Source organism: Puntigrus tetrazona, chromosome 1 (genome assembly GCF_018831695.1).
Source record: "Puntigrus tetrazona isolate hp1 chromosome 1, ASM1883169v1, whole genome shotgun sequence".
Lineage (NCBI taxonomy): Eukaryota > Metazoa > Chordata > Actinopteri > Cypriniformes > Cyprinidae > Puntigrus > Puntigrus tetrazona.
The window spans coordinates 12562715-12579423 of NC_056699.1; the positions used below are offsets into that span (position 1 = coordinate 12562715).

Consider the following 16709-nt stretch of genomic DNA (forward strand, 5'->3'; position numbering starts at 1 on the left):
GACTGAGTCAGTGGCGTAAAATGAAGCACATATTCATGAGCAGTGTCCAGCTCACTGGTTCAACAGCATGTGTACAATGACAACCTTTCTCAGAGAGCGAGAGCAGGAGAGAAAGAAACAGAGGGAGGGAGATAGAGAGAGAGGGAGGGGGTGGAGGGGGGCGAGGGGAAAGGTGCTTTGCTTGAGCAGCCATGCAGGAATTGTGAGACTCTGCTGCCATGTCAGCCTGCATGAGCCACTTCTCACACACACACACACACACACACACACACACTTCACGTGTTTGCATATTTATATTAAAGCATATACAGTATCACAGCACCTTGAACGGTAAACCTTAAACACATGGTAATGTCTGTTTGCTCCTACTTTGCTGCAGGATCATTCGCACTAAAGTCCAGCAACCACCTGGCCAATCAGGAGCCGTCTCTGCCCACAACTTAGGTAAGGGTCAACTTTACATATCCTTTTGACATATTTCAAACTACTCAAAATACACAACTTTTGTTTTCTGCGGGAATACTGGAGGGTAACATATTTGGATTAAACAATTGAAATTTTGCTTCAGAAAAGCGTGCGTTTGATATTCAAACATTTGGAGTCTTTTTTGTTGTTGTTGTTTTATCCAGCAAGTATGTATTACGGGGATCAAAAGCGACAGTAAAGATATTTATAATTTTACAAATGATTTTTTCTTTGCTATTCATCGAAGCGTGCAGAATTCTATTTATTTATTCATCCATTTTTTCAATTCTATTCATCAAATATCTAAGCAGTTTGAGACGTCGTCGAAACCCATATACAAGATCATTTGAGAAAGTAAAAAGTGTAAAAAGTTCAGATTCGTGCTTCATTTAGGTTACCTTATAACACTTATGTATCTATCATTGAGGGGAACTGATATTTTCGATTTTCTTCAAACACTTACTGTACTGTATTTCAATCTGTCTCCCCAATCTTAAATGTTTGATTAAATGCTTGAATCTATACAGTTGTTCTGATGCTCAGATGACCCCGGAAACCAAAGGGGAATCTCCAAAAATGGTCTGAGATCAGTTTTAGAGGAAAACTCCCGTTGGCATTTAATAAAGTATTGAACTGCGCTTGTCTCGCTGTCAGTAATCTTCATAATCGCGCACCTCCACTTAATCTAAATTAATTTCGCACGCACAACGCTCGCCAGTTCTCCGTCTCCTTCAGATTATGATGATAAATAGTTCTCATACTCAGGCGGAAAATTGAAATTTAGGGGATTTTGAATATAAAGCGTTTGCTTCTGGTTTCCATTCCTCGATGCGAGGAGAAAAAAGTGCGAAAGAATAAGAGATTCAGATAATTGAAACGATAAATCAAGAGTAAAAAAATGGAGGGATATGCATTCATTACATTTTCCACCTGGTTAGCAAACGAGAGCGGCGGGTGAGCAAAGGCGTTTATCTTTTCTCCGAGCGATTTGTTTTTCTTTTTTCCCACCTTCTCCATTTTAGCACAGTCTGTTGGGATGTGGGATTAGCCTCATCTCTACACCTTAGTGTCCCCTTGGGGCCACTGTACTGTCACTCAGGCTGTACGTCAGCTGACAGGAAGTGAGATAAAGAGGAGAGAGAGAGAATGAAGGGTTGACAGAGAGAAGACTTTGTGGCCTCGTCCCCTACCGCCAAGACCTCACAGACAGCCAGACATGTCGAAAAGCTGTTAGCTTGTTAGCGTCTTATCCTTGGGCGGCAGCATGTTGCCAAAATTGAGTGACAGCAGGTTTTGGTGAAAGGTCTTTGGCAGGAAAAACGCCAGGCCAAGAACCATGAGAGGAAAAACAAAAACTCAAGAATATACTACACATAAACAAATGACATTGGCCTGTTAAAATTTAAGCAAGCAAAAGCTAGAATCACAGAAAATAACAATAACACAGCTACATATTTTCTCAGTTACCTGGAAATTGAACCAATGACTAAAATGGACTTAAACATGGAAGACAAAAAAAAAACAATAATAAAAAATCTAGAGCAGAAAGCTTTAATATAAGCATAGTCGAGATAAACTCAGGGTGATGTTGTTCCAAATCTGTCTCACTTACTTCACTAATCTTCTTGGAAACATTGACTACCATTGTATTTTTTTTTTTTTGCCAAAATAAGTCAGTGGGAACCGAAACCATACATTTAATATTTTTTAATAATATATATACTAATATATGTAGCATAGAAAAATTTGTAAAATATTCAAAAACCTACTTAAAAATATAAGTGATTGTCCTTTCAGTGCAATGATCAGCAATAATGGACTTCATTACTTCTCTGTAACTTTCTAGCCTCTACAGTGGCGGTGACCCAGGTATCTGCAGTAACCAGCGATGCTGCAGGCTCCTCCTACTCCATCAGTGGAATTCTGGGAATTAGCTCACCTGCCGACGCAAGCAAGCGGAAGAGAGATGAAAGTAAGCCCATATGTTTGCATTGTTTTCGGGAATTAGAAAGGCGTAGGCTTTGAACATTTAATTCTATGCCAAACTCACTCTTAACGTACGGTATTATTAATGATGCTGCACAACAAAGAATTTATTTAAATATCAGCAACTACAGAACACAGGATCAATGACCTTCGTCTTCCTTTTTTCTTCCGTTCTTTATTTCATTCCTACGCACATCACCATTTGAATGCACTCACACACACGAGCACGGAGAGCACAGATGGAAGTTGCTGAACATTGACAGATGCATCAGAGTAGGAGGGGGATTGGACACCGCTGGCACGTCTTAGATAAACATCTCTATCCAGGGGAGCCACAGCATGTGCATGTGGACGCGCACGCATGTGTGTTTGCACACATGTGTCTATTAAAAAGCCATTGCTTGGCAGACCCCTGCAGTACATGAGGGAACTCCAGATGTCACCCACATACACTCACACACACTATGACTTTTACCAGACGTCAACAAAAGAAGATTCCTTTCTATTTACGGCCCAGGGCTATTTTACATCTTAAACTGAAACTAAAATTAAAAAGTATTGCCACATACAATAAATATTAGCAATGAACAATGAAATTAAATGAAATAAAATTTTAAATGGATGCCAGAAATGATAAAAACTCGCAAAACAAAACTACTAAAGCTTTTACTAAATTTATATTTATATACGGATAATCTAAAAGTTAAAACTGAAAATATAAATAAACTTAATAGAACAAACCTTAGAGGAGAGCCAAAGCAAAAATGTAACTTTTTGTGCTGATTTCAATTTGTTATAACACAGATTTGTACACTTATGGATTATAGTGCTTTTGCCAGTAGAAAGAGCTCATTAAGAGCTTTATTTTTTAATATAAATATCTCAATTTCGCCAAAACTGTCACTTACGCCCTTCACTTACCCCTCGATATGTAATTATATGTAAATATAATGAATAAATGTTGTGTCAGACTATCAAATGAACACATTAAACTTTACGGTTGTAGCTGTGGTTGCTAAACTTTACTGTAAAAATTGTGGTAGCAACATTTTAGGGTTAAAAGGATTGGACTTCAATTTACAGTAAAATACTGTAAAAACATTAGTTGACTGATACAATGTTAATATGAAATCTTAATACACTGCTTTGTACATGTAAAATATATTGATAGCCATTTTAATAATATAATTGGTAAAAGAGACAAATATTGAATTAGATAACCATTCCACAAGTCGATTGTAATAAAAATAAGTTGCATAGCGTGACATGCCTGAAATTACAGTTGCAAATGGCTGGAAATTTTAATAACATTATACAATCATTAATAATAATAAACATTAATAATCAACATGAAATGTAACTCAAATGTAAATAATTGTCAGAAATGAACAAAAACATAATTGTCTAAACGAAATACCACCTTCTCTTGCATAGAATGTCAGTTAATCTTTTTTTACTGTAAATCATAATGACTTAATTTTACAAAGACTTTTACAAAGTCTTTACATTTAACAGTATTTTACTGTAAAATTACCTAAAATGTCTTGTTAGATCCATTACAGCATATAGTAATGGATCTTGCTGTTGAAAGGTGGACAGGATAGATAGTTTTTACCATGTATACGGTATGTAATATAATACAATAATACTCCAGGTAAAATGAACAACATGCAAAAACTGTAGATCCACTTGCTTAGCCGAACACACACACACACACACACACACACACACACATCAACGTTCATCCAAGCTCCAATTAGGCCGACGTCTGCCACTTTAATTAATGCAACACATCACATCCAGCGGGGAGGGAGGGGCGAATAAATGAATTTGTGTGTTTAATTGACATGGTGAAACTGCGGGTGGCCAGTGCTGTGATGTTCTGCAGTATGTGAGTGTGTCAGCGCGCACGCGGCGAGGGAGGTTCTCATGGGTTTGCTGAAGGCATGAAATAACACGAGCGATAGTTTTGGCAGCAAGTAGCCTATATTGCTTGCAAATTTTAAAAGCATAAGGCCCGAAAAGGACAATGCACGACTTTGTGAGAGTGAGAAAGAAAAAAGGATGTTTTCAGGATTGCATCAGCAGAATTTGGATTGCACATTAAATCTTGATTGAGTTGCAACCTGCGTATAAAAACATAACGCAAATAGTGCACCGGTGAAGCAAAAGCATACAGTGCGATCAGTGTAAGTGATTCCTGAAAGACTGATTCCTGCAATGGGTGATGCTTATTGGCCCATTCTTTGTAGTGAAAACACATATCTCAGACAATATTGATTAATTCTGGAAAAGAATTATGCTTATTGGCCGGTTCTTCTTAGTGAATAAGAAACATACAGCGGGACCTGTGTAGACAGTTTCCCCCAAAGAATGAGACTGTTTTATTGAATTTAAAAATATATAGCTAGTATACACCATTATACCAGTATACACTCTTTAAAAAAGGGTGTTTTTGCATTGAAGGCATAGAAGAACTACTTTTGGTTCCCTAAAGAGCCTTTCAGTTCTTCAAAGAAACTTTTTGAAGAACATTTCGGAAATCTAAAAAAACCTTTTTCAATTATTATTTGGAAGGATATTTAAGGTTATTGTAGACCCTTGAATCAAGTAAAGAACCTTTATTTTTAAGAGTGTAGACCGATTCCTCATAAAGTAGTCATTTTTACAAAATCCAAAACATACTAGTCAAATTTGGCGGTTCTCTAATAAAACAAAAAACATACAAGCCAACCAGGGTTGACCAGTTCAAGCAAAAAAAAAAAACTTTCATGAGCTAGTTTTAAATGAATCAAAAACATACAGTGCAACCTCTAAACTGATTTCTACAATGAATATGAATTGGCCCCATTAGCAAAAAGAGAATTTCTTCCATGTGTATTTAAATACAATTGAACTATACCCGAATGAATTTCAATCAAACTGTATAGCTTGTGAATCGGAATCGAATAGGAAAACTGGTATCGAAACCCAGTCCTAAGAGAGTGAGAAATTAAATAAAGACATTTTCCATATACTTCACTAAATTGCGTCTATGTAATACTAGGAATTTCTATGCTTAGTGGTAATGCTTTCAAAAAAGGAGAGGGAGGCAAAAAGCATGTTTACTGAAGCAAGACACTATGATTTCCAGCTGCACAGAAGCAGGAAAGGAAGTAACAGAGGGTTTGGACGGCTTAGTGTGTGTGTGTTGTCTATATGTGTTTGGGGAAAGCCCACTGATGCCCTTTGACCCAGGGGAAGTGATCTGAAAGAGAGAACTTGACTTGTGGGGCCTCTAGAACAGAAGCATTGTGTCTGCCCATTCTCTCTGAACGAAGGAGGAATGGACGAGGGGAGGAGTGGAGGAAAGGAGAAATAGAATAAAGAAAGACAGGAGGCCTGTGGTACGGGGCAGAGGGGTCGGACAATGTTCTCTTTGCCCCCTGAAACAATAAAGAAGCCATTATTTAAGGTAACAGCTTCAAAACATGAAGGAAAAGAAAGGAAAAACTGAAAAATAGTGGAAAATATACATATTTAATCTGTTAAATTTAAGGTGGACGGATGCATTTGGACAGACGTGGTTTTTAATATGTTCACTTCTTGTCCAGTTTCATTTCAGTCTTTTTTATCTCGTTCATTCTGTGGAATATTCTGAATGGAAGATAGAGGAAATTTTTAATAAGGTGGGGGGATTGTGAAAGAGAGTTGGGGGGGGGAGAGAGAGAGGGAGGATAGGGGATAGATGATAACAGTGGGATTTGTTAAAGGTTGGTATCCCCCTTTCAGAGACTCATACTTTGATCTGTCAAGGTTGACACACACACTCACTCACACACACACTCTCTCTCTAAGTGTATCAAGTGCACAAGGAATCCACCGAGCAGTTTTCTCTGGCCCCAAAAAACCTTCAACCTCACCCCTGAGAGAAAGAGAGAGGAAGACGGAAAGAGACAGAGGGGGCACAACGGTGATCTCATTGTTGCTATTGTCTCTGCTTTTGATGCAAGGAAGATGCCTCTCCTCCGTTCTCCTTCTGTGTGTGTGTGTGTGTGTGTGTGTGTGTGTGTGTGTGTGTGAATAGTGGGGTTAACCCTGAATGCAGCTGGGCTGTATTGTGTCTGGTTACAGAGAGTGGTTCCCTATAGCAGGTTCAGAGGCTGAAAGACAAAAGGCCAGAGAAACACCGGCCAACTGAATACCTAAGACCAATGAGTCTGTTTGTGTGTGTGTGGTTTTTTTAGGGGGTTGGAAACTTGAGGAAGGTTGGTTAAACGTGATGCTGGTATGGTGTGTTTGTTTAAATTTGGTGAAAATAGCTTTATTGGTGACCTCTCTTCTTTCTGTCTCTCTTTTGCTCTGATATGGCTGAGTGGGCTTCCAGATCTGTCTGAAATTGCATTTCACACACGGTGAATGACACTGTGAAACAGTTACACGCATAACACACACACACACAAACAGTCACAGATAAACACGTATCTGTGTAATAATAACGACTGGAAAAAAGTCCATGAGGTTGTTTTACACTCGATGGCTGTGTTTTCCTATGGTCAAGTGATCCCAGACGGATATGGATGCTTGAGGACATATAAAGTAGTTGTTTGAGTGGAAATGTTAGGAGTTGTGGGAATGTTCCTAAATGGGAGTTGAATTTGAGGGTGAATTTCTCAAAGCAGATTTCGCAGTGGGTTTAAGTTGGTCGGTTACAAAGTGGCTTTTGTGTGAGATGTGCTTCATGCATCACAACCCTATCAAAAATAAAACATTTTTTGCTTCCAAAAAGTTTGTGGAATTGGTTAACTGAAACCTGGAAGGAATTGTTTTTTTACTTTATTATTTATAATTTAATATAATATAATGCTTTATTGTAGGTCAAAAAAAAAAAAAAAAAAAAAAAAAAAAAAAATATATATATATATATATATATATATATATATATATATATATATATATATATATATATATATATATATATATATATATATATATATATATATATATAATTTGTACCATTGACCATATTAACTCCTTTGTTTGGATCATTTTCAAATCATGTTGGATAACATAAAAACATCAAATGATCAATGTGATTGTGATTCATGCTGCTGTCGTTGAAAAAAAAGGAGGACAACCTAGTTACCATGAAATTGTGAATTTCATATGAATACAGTTTTTGAGCTTATAATATAATTTAGTAAAACAAGTGTTGTATTAAATTCGAAAAATGCTAAATAAGTGCATTTTCACTAGCGTTCTCAGATGTTTTGGCCCCTGCTGATGCATAAACAACCATGCACACAAACACTCCAGAATGTGGCAGTTTACGAACTGACTTTTTTTTTAAAACCAAGATATGTGCACTGATGCACACTTTCAGACATCTTTTGTGTGTGTGTGTGTGTGTGTGTGCTTTTGCTGGACAGTCTTTGAGAAGAGTGGAAAGCAATAAACCTGCTGAAATGGTGCCATCTCACAGACATGATTGATCAATTGAATTCTATCAGACACACTGACCGCTGGGATTAAGAGGGTCAAAACACTGGAGATCATACACTCGCTGTGTGTTCTCTGTGTGTGTGTGAGAAAGAGAGAGACGGCGCGAAAGAGAGCATTTAGGCTTTCTTGAGGTAAGTCCTGGCGTTGAGGTGTATTAGAGACACATGGGACCTGCACGCCATCAAGGAGTCGGAGACAAGAAGATCATTCTTTTAAATAACCACAAATGGCAGTAAACTGGATCTGAATTCACATTCAAATGGATCGATTTCTGTGTTCAAATGAAGGAGGAAAAGGGAATGTTTGGATAGCTGCTTTGTCTGCCTGTCATTTTATCCCTCTATCCCTCCATCTCTCTCTCTCTCTCTCTCTCTCTCTCGTCTTGTGGGGATTGCTCTGGCCTCTGACTCTAACTCCCTAGAATAACCTCTCAGAGGTATTTTGAAGAAATGAATTGGCTCTATATCAGGGATTTTCGTTTCTATTCTTCTTTTTTCATCCCTCTCTCTCTCTCTCTCTTTTTCTCTCCCTGTAATCATTTGAGGGCTGTAGCTTTCTCAGCTCTTATAATTGTCTCTTCAGAAACTCAACAGCCCAGTAATAACTGACTCACGCGCTGCCTTAACACTCACTCAGAGAGGAGGATGCAAGTCCAAGAATCTATGTTTGTGTGCCTGTGTGTGTGCTTGAGTCTCTGTATGATAGTTTCCAGTAAAGTTCCAGTACTTACACTTACGATCATAACGACAAAGAAATATAATTGACTATTATTCTTTATGTGTTTACAGCATTTAATTAGAATCATTTGAACCTCTGCTGGTCAGGCCCCACATCTCCACTTCCTTACTGTATAGCAGACCAAAAAAAAAGAGGTTCCGAATTTGAGATCCAATTCATAAAACAGTATAGTTACGAGAAGGACTTCAAAGCATTGAGATTATTGTAGCCAGGGTATCTGCAAGATATTCACATCAAATTTAAGCATAGCATTTCAATTTTTTTTAAGACCTGCATGAATAAAATGTCTAATACTAAATTGTTACAATTAAGATTGGTTGAACCAATTTTACACAACAGTTGTTTAAAGGCGGAAAAAAGCCATTTACTCACCTCATGCTGTTGCAAATCTTTATGACTTTCTTTCTCTTGTAAAACAGAAGATAAGATATCGTTTCAGCTGTGTACACATGTTTTTACAATACATTTTTTTCTCATAACTTTGGGAGCGAAGAGTTATTCAATTTGTAATTCATGCAATCAGGAGTTTTGTCTTAATTGAGCAAAATATATCCCATGCGAATCACAATTATTTTCAAATTTTTGGTCACATCAATTTGTCACACTTGGTTTTTCTTAAATGCTCCACTTTTGTAAATGCTGCATTGTTTTGAACTGCTTTTTCATTAAATTTGTTTGACTTTCTCTCCAGCTCTACAGGATTCTCCTTTGGCGAATGGCCACGCCCACTCAGGGCGGGACTTCCTGCGGAAGCAAATGCGAGGAGAGCTCTTTACGCCGCAGCAGCTCGAGGTATTGGACCATGTCTTTGATCGACAGCCATATCCCGACATTTACCCCGTCCCTGACAGCAGCAGCTACAAGCCCGCCCAGGTAAGGGCTGGGGGGGTAGGGGTGTGTATCCTGCCACAGTGGTTGTGTGCACCTCCTCTTAAAGCTCACGCTTGCCCTTGCCTGGCTGCCAGCATTGCTTGACCCTGTCCCAACCCTGCTGTTGACCTATGCACCCCCACACTGAAGCTAACGCTGAACTTTCACCTCTCTGAGCTAATGCTGGGGCTTTGACCCTGCTGCTGCTGATGTCCCCTCTATAGAGTTTTTGGCTGAGGTTAAGTCTCAGCACTGCATAGAGGTTTAGGGTTAAGTAGCAAACACTTGTTCGTTAGTTTGCAAAAATTACCCACATGGCATTATGTTTATGTCCAAGTGAGTTATTAATAAATGATGATACCAGTGGCGGTCTTGGGATGGTTAGTGAAAAAGTAAGTTTAGAGTGATGTAAGGGACATTTTGAGTTTAAAGTAAATGATCTGTGAAAGATGTGCCTCGATTGGATTGGTTAAATTGTGAATAGAATATTTCTCTCATAGCTTTTTACCATTTTTTTTAGGAAAAACCCCTAAAAATAGGCCTTCTAGAATATTTTTTTGCCTCATTCTAGTCTGTGCCTTCACTGCTTGATGATTCCAGTATGGCCAGACATGCTGACGCACAACAGATAGGATGCAAAAGTACAGCTGCATGCACGTACAGACAATCATGTGATGCATAAAAATTGATCAAAAGAATAGGCAGTCAAAGATGTCACTCAATAGTCAAATGCTATCATCCCCACATTCATTCAGACACACATACAAGGCCAGTGTCAGAGTTCTATAGACTTGTTTGAAAGACCCCATAATTCCTCTGTCCATTTCACCACTGAGCGCTGAGGCTGGCAAGGTCAAAGGCTACTGAGCAGGGCATTAACCTTAGGGTCAATCCACATCCCTTGGGTGTGTGTGAGTCGGGTTTGTTGTGGCACAAACGATCAGACAAATTGAGAACCGGGAATTTTGAGCTGTCTCTTTTTCAGAAACGAGAGTGTGCGAGAGAGGTATATGCTAAGCGGGCTTGTGTGATTGACTGACGGGTTGTTTTCCTCCCACTGACAGACTGAATGCTGCTGAAGGAGAGAGAAATGATGGAGAGCTTGACTCTGTTTGAGTGTGTTTGCGTCAGGGGCATGAAATGAACTTGAGACTTAATTTTGTTCTTTTTCTCTGTAGTTGCTGGTTAGACTAGGATACATAAGGATAAGGGTTCCATTATATATAAAAATGATGGTGTGATTATATAATTCCTTTTTTTCACATAACATAAAAGTGTGCTTTATGTAGTAACATCAAAACAAATGACTACTATTTAATATCTGACCAAGCTGTTTATGTTAAATTACACCAGTGAAAATAACTTTAATGGGTCATGTGTGTAATCAATGCTTTTAATTCTCATTTTTAAACGTTATATCATGAAATTTGACATTTCCCTGCTCTTTAAATGTAAGAGTTTGTACAATTGAAATGCACTGTATCAAAAAAAAGTCAAAAGAAGTTTAATTCTGAACTTCTGTAACTTTTACAACTTTTACAAGGCGTCTTTAGGCTATTTAGAAGTAGCAATCTAATTTGGAAAGACAAAATCTGCAGGGATAGCATGTTCTTGTAGGCCAGCCTGTTAGCATAGCTCTGGCTCCCTCGACAAAAGCAGGAGTTTCCCATTGGCCTTTCGAAATATTGCAGAAAATAAATTTTGCACAAAATTTTATTTGACATGCTTTGTCGAGTTAATCTTGACAAATGAACACGACTGTTGTGAATTCTAAATCTCAAAAACAGTCAGCAGAACTAAAAAGTTAAAGTTAGGCTATAAATGTACTGCAAGTCATTGCACGACCTCCGTAAAATGTTCATTTCAGAACTAAATGTCGGAAAAGTTTAATAGCATATCGGATAGCATGTCACATAATATTTACAGCTCACGTTTAAACAGCTATATCCTAATATGAGGGGGGAGAGGTGAGGATTATATGATGCATATGATCAAGAAATATGTAGAAAGCAAGAAAATAAATACATTTTTAATTAGAATGGAAAAAATAAAAATAATAAAAAAGTCACTGTAGTAAAAAAAAGCATCTGCTCTGTTAATAAATATAAAATGTAAATGTATGTCTTTTCTCTCCACCCATAAATTTACCATCAAGCTATATCTATTAGATAGCGATGAAATTTCTTTTTTCATCTTTCATCCTCCCCTCCTGCGCCCTTTCTCCGCCTCTTTTACATTTCTTTCCACTTCTCCTCTCATTTGCTCTCTCCATCTCTCAGTTTGTGGTGCTGGAAGGACCATTAAGCACTGGCAGATCTATTAATTAGTGTCCTGCACTTCAAGGGGGAGCATATAAAACAGCGCACGCTTGTGAGAGTCATTTCATTTGAATTTTCCTCTTTCCATCTACTCACATTATGCCAGAGATACATCAACAGCCCAACAACCCTTACACTGAACTAATTACTCGGAGAGGGAGAGAGAAAGGGAGCGATAAAGGCACTTTCCAGGGAAATTTCCAGTCATTCATAAAGAGAGTATATGAACCTTAGAGGTAAATATTAATAAAGAGTTCAGTGCAATAATGTATGCACTTGTTTGACTCAGACATTTAAAAAACATTACATATAATGCAATTCACTGCAGACACCAGCTGAAAAGAACACTTTGGCAGTAACTTGTGTCAGTAAATGTGTCTCAAAAAATTACGATTTCAAGCAAATGATCAATTAATAAAGACTTATTTATGTATGATCGCTTGAACAATATTATGCCTCAAAACACTTTTACCACAGTGCAAGGTTTGTAATCGAATACAGTGTGAGGTTTGCATTATATAGCTAGCTCCATAATCTGGCTTTTCTGACTCATAGGTACAGCATTTCTTGAAAGTCCTGTGAAACACAAGTCATGATGAAAGAGCTCATAGATTTGATGAAGCAAGCTAAATTGCATTGTAACTTCGGCAAATCCATTTTTTTTAATCTAGGATTTGTTTTTATTTGTGTTATTGGTAAGGTTTAGGGTATGATTTAGTTCAGGTGGTAATTTATTTTCAAGTGTGACAGAGCATTAACCTTTTAATGCCTCTCACTAGACATTTATTTTCTGAAATACCAAACGAAATGCAAATAAAATATCTCTGGATTCACATTCCTCAGTTATGGATATAAATGAACTCATTTTTAGTGCCACTCACTGGACATTTCATGTTGAAATTCTAGAAGTAATGTGATATAATGTTTGACACTTTGGGCCAGATTTACTAAACAGGACAAATTAGCCTTAGACTGTAATAAGCGCCAGAAAATTGACTACCGCAAAACACGGCATGATTTATTTAAGAACTCTCCTTCTAGAAATGTTGCAGCTTAAAGTGAAACTTCTAAAGATGCATATACAGTAAGGTCAGTATAACCACCCACAATTTTTTTTTTCATTTTTCACTGCACGTCCAGTTATTATTATCTTTTGCACTGGTGCAAGCTGTTGCAGCCTGCCCTGTTATCCCAATATCATTTCCCATTCTACTTCTACAGTAACAGAGAGAGAAAGAGAGGCGAGAGAACTGTAGTAAAAGTTTGTCTAACTTGCATAACATATTTCATTCAACCAGTGGAGTCAAAATGTATTGTTATTTACTTGCATTGTCCCTTTCCTGTTCTCCTTATAATTTCCTGTACTATTTTTACTGTAAAAAACACTCCAACTTTGACGAAAACAGCTGAAACATTCTTTAAAATATATTTATTTGTGTGATGCCAAAGAAAGGAAGTCAAACAGGTTTGGAATGAGGGTACATTATGACCTTAATTGCTGTGCAAAACAATGTCCTATGCCTATATATATATATATATAAAATAACTAAAAAAAAACTATGTACAGAACAACGTGGTCTCAAATAAAGTATTTAGAATTGTGAGTGTGTATTACACATGCTGAGAACCACGACTCCCTGCTTCAGAGGAGCTCACCAATAAATGCCTCCCTGCCAGTCAGGCTCATTTAATACTGCATGCACTGCTAAATACCTCCCCCATCACTCTTCCTCAGTCTCACACACACACACACACACACACACACATAGTGCAGTTTACAGGCTCTTCGAAGAGACAATACGTACAAGCTGAGGAAAAAATAGAGGAAGGGAGATAGAGGGAATGGAAGAGAGAAAGAGCGTCTGAGAGAAAATACTATTATGTAAATGCGGCTGCGGGTTGGGGTGAAATTATTTTGGTGTCGTGCGATTAGGGGCCTCATCTGTTATTGATGTGAGCGGAGAGGAGAGCCATTACAGAGGGGCTGTGTCAAAAATGACCCCCGAGAAATCTGTGACCCCAGAGAGAAATCGAGAGAGCAAGGAATACAGTCGAAATAGAATTCCAGTGAGTTTCAGAAAGGCTATGTGCTTGTTATTTAGTCAAAATCAATAAAAGTCTTTTTTTTTTGTTGTTGTTTTTTTTCTCTTTTACTTTTTTTTTCTCCGTTTCATCTCAATTTATTTTACAAACCCCATTCCTTTACACATTTTTTCTCTCTCTCAGTGTCTGGCTTCCCTCCAATCTTTGCCCCAGCTGTGGTGTGTGTGAGCGTGTGCCACGTCTATATGTGAAATGTGTGTGTGTGTGCGTGCATCATGGGCGCTGATGGGTTGCGTAGCTTCAGAATTGACAACATTTACAGGCTAAAATGAGAATCATCCATCTTCACTAGGCTGCTGTCAGAGGCAGGGCCAAACTTCATAATCCCCAATTACTAGCGCTAACCTCCCCATCTACATACACACATGATGAGGGGGCGGGTGCGAGCCGCATAAATAGAGAGGAAATGCCTATCTCAGACTGAATGACTGAAACAGACAGTGGAAAGGAGTCAGAGATGTAGAGAGAGAGAGAGAGAGAGAGAGAGAGAGGAAGTGGACGGTGTGAGCTGTGATTGGTAAGGTCACAGTCTACTGCCCTCGCCGTGGTGATGAGCACTGAGGTGTTTAAGGGGTCACTGGGATACACACATACATTCATACACAAACACCAACAAACACCCTGCTTACCCTGTGTATAAGATATGGATTTAAAAGTTGTGGTTTTTCAGTTGTAATTTTAGTATCCAGATTTAAAGTTTTATCCACTGTTTTTTTAGTACTTTATACAAACCTCACTCTCTCAATAATCTGGGCTAACTACATATAAACCAACAGTTCAGTTTTCTTGCAGTTGAAATAGGAAGTGCTCAATATATAGATAGATAGATAGATAGATAGATAGATAGATAGATAGATAGATAGATAGATAGCATTTATTTGATATAAATATAGTAAAAACAGTAGTATTGTGAAATATTATTACATTCTTAGTTATTAATTATTCTTGATTAGTAGGTTATTAATTGTTAAGAAATCATTCTAATTTTCTTATTTGGTGCTCAATAACCAAAAAAACAGCATATAGTTATACAATACAGTACAGTTATATAATCTTTATGTTTAATGTATGTTTTGCATACATTAAAACATCAAAGGAAATGAATCATTCAATTTTCAATAATCAGATATATTTAAGTTGTATTAAGCTGGTACTGTTTATTTGACTTTGCACTTTTTTACACTTAGTACAGTATAGCAAAGGCAACAGTAACATTGTGTAAATGTTGCCTTTTGATTTCTTTTATTTGTTTTTTTTTTGTTTTTTTTTTAGATTTTGATGTATGTCATGCTTTTCATATATATATATATAGTGAAATATACCATCAGTGAGTCTGATGGTATATTTCATATCTTTAAATACAGAACATCATGTGGACAACAGATTTAAAAGCTGAAAAGCTTGGTTCACGCCAGATATGACAAGAGCAATGAATGGTGGCTCAAAAAGGAATCACTTTGACAGATTCAGTGAGCGAGAGCAAAAATGTAAAGAACTTTTAGGAGTACAAATATAGATGGACACACTAAAATCCACACAACTCTTCCCGAAATCAAATTATGTGGTTCTAGTATATTTTTTTAATGGAAGCCATTCTGACTGGACAGAGAGGATTAGTATGCCCAGTAAAAAAGCACAAGCTTACTTGCAGCTTAACATTTATTTACAGGAATGTTAAAGTACATGGTAATAGCTTGTAATGACGTAACTACGGTAACAGCAGGGGCAGGTGTACCATCAGGATTTTGTTGGGGTTTAATTCACTTCTAATCAGGGTTATTAATAACCTCCTCCTGGACTAAAACAGAAGCGACATCCACTTCCCAAACTCTGCCATCAAACCACATCCACACCTGAGTGACAAACCCCATTACCGCCAATGGAGATGAATCGCTGTGGGTGTGGGGTGGGACAGAGATCATTGTAAGTAATTGGTCATGAAAGCACACAAGCGGGGTCAGTCCGAGGTCGGCCACATACATCACCTGGATCTACGCCACCGCTACTCATTAGTGTCAGCTACGTACCTGTGTGCCATTCACAAATACAAAGATGAGGGTTAACATACAAAGCAATTTCATGAAGTTGATTTTCTTCCATTGTAGCCATCTAATGAAAACTCTCTCCATAGACGTCTGATTACTCGGCTATGGCGTCCTTGGCTGGCGGACTGGAGGAGATGAAGAACAGCTTAGCCAATCAGACGGGAGCGGAACTGGGTTCCACTGTTGCAGGACCTCAATCATATCCACTTGTGTCTGGTAAGAAAACTACCTATATGTAAAACTTGCACACGCTCACGCACGCACACACACGCACGCACGCGCACACATTTGCACACACACACACACACACACACACACACACACACACACACACACACCCACACACAATTTTACTTTCACTGTGGAGTTTTCCCAGATGTTTTCTTATCAAAGCAACTCGTTCCACTCAAGTTCAACTTGTAAGAGAAAATGACATCAAAAAATGCAAGATGTTAATTCAGACTTCAAATAAAAATAAAATACTAATCGCAAGATATAAACTCGCAATTCTGAAAAAAAAGGCAGCGTTACAGTTAGCTTTTATAATTTAGTATTTTTTTATTCAGTAACAGAAGAATAAAGCTTGCTTTGTTTAGTGGATAAAGAAATGTTAAAAAACCCAATAAAAAACACACGGAATGGAAATGAGTATGTTGGAACTGGAATTAAGCAGCAGACCTTTTGTCTGAAATCTGTATTATAG

General features: G+C 37.8%; 1 protein-coding gene across 4 annotated transcripts in view; it reads left to right on the plus strand.

Moving 5' to 3' along the window:
* Nucleotides 1-16709, plus strand: part of pax5 (paired box 5) — a 40963-nt gene that overhangs the window by 12787 nt on the left and 11467 nt on the right. For 3 of the 4 annotated variants that reach the window (XM_043243829.1, XM_043243846.1, XM_043243837.1), the window contains 4 exons: nt 380-444; nt 2312-2437; nt 9362-9543; nt 16093-16222. In XM_043243829.1, the coding sequence (XP_043099764.1) occupies nt 380-444; nt 2312-2437; nt 9362-9543; nt 16093-16222 (503 nt within the window). The remainder of the gene's footprint in view (nt 1-379; nt 445-2311; nt 2438-9361; nt 9544-16092; nt 16223-16709) is intronic. The other variant, XM_043243855.1, reaches the window with a different exon arrangement.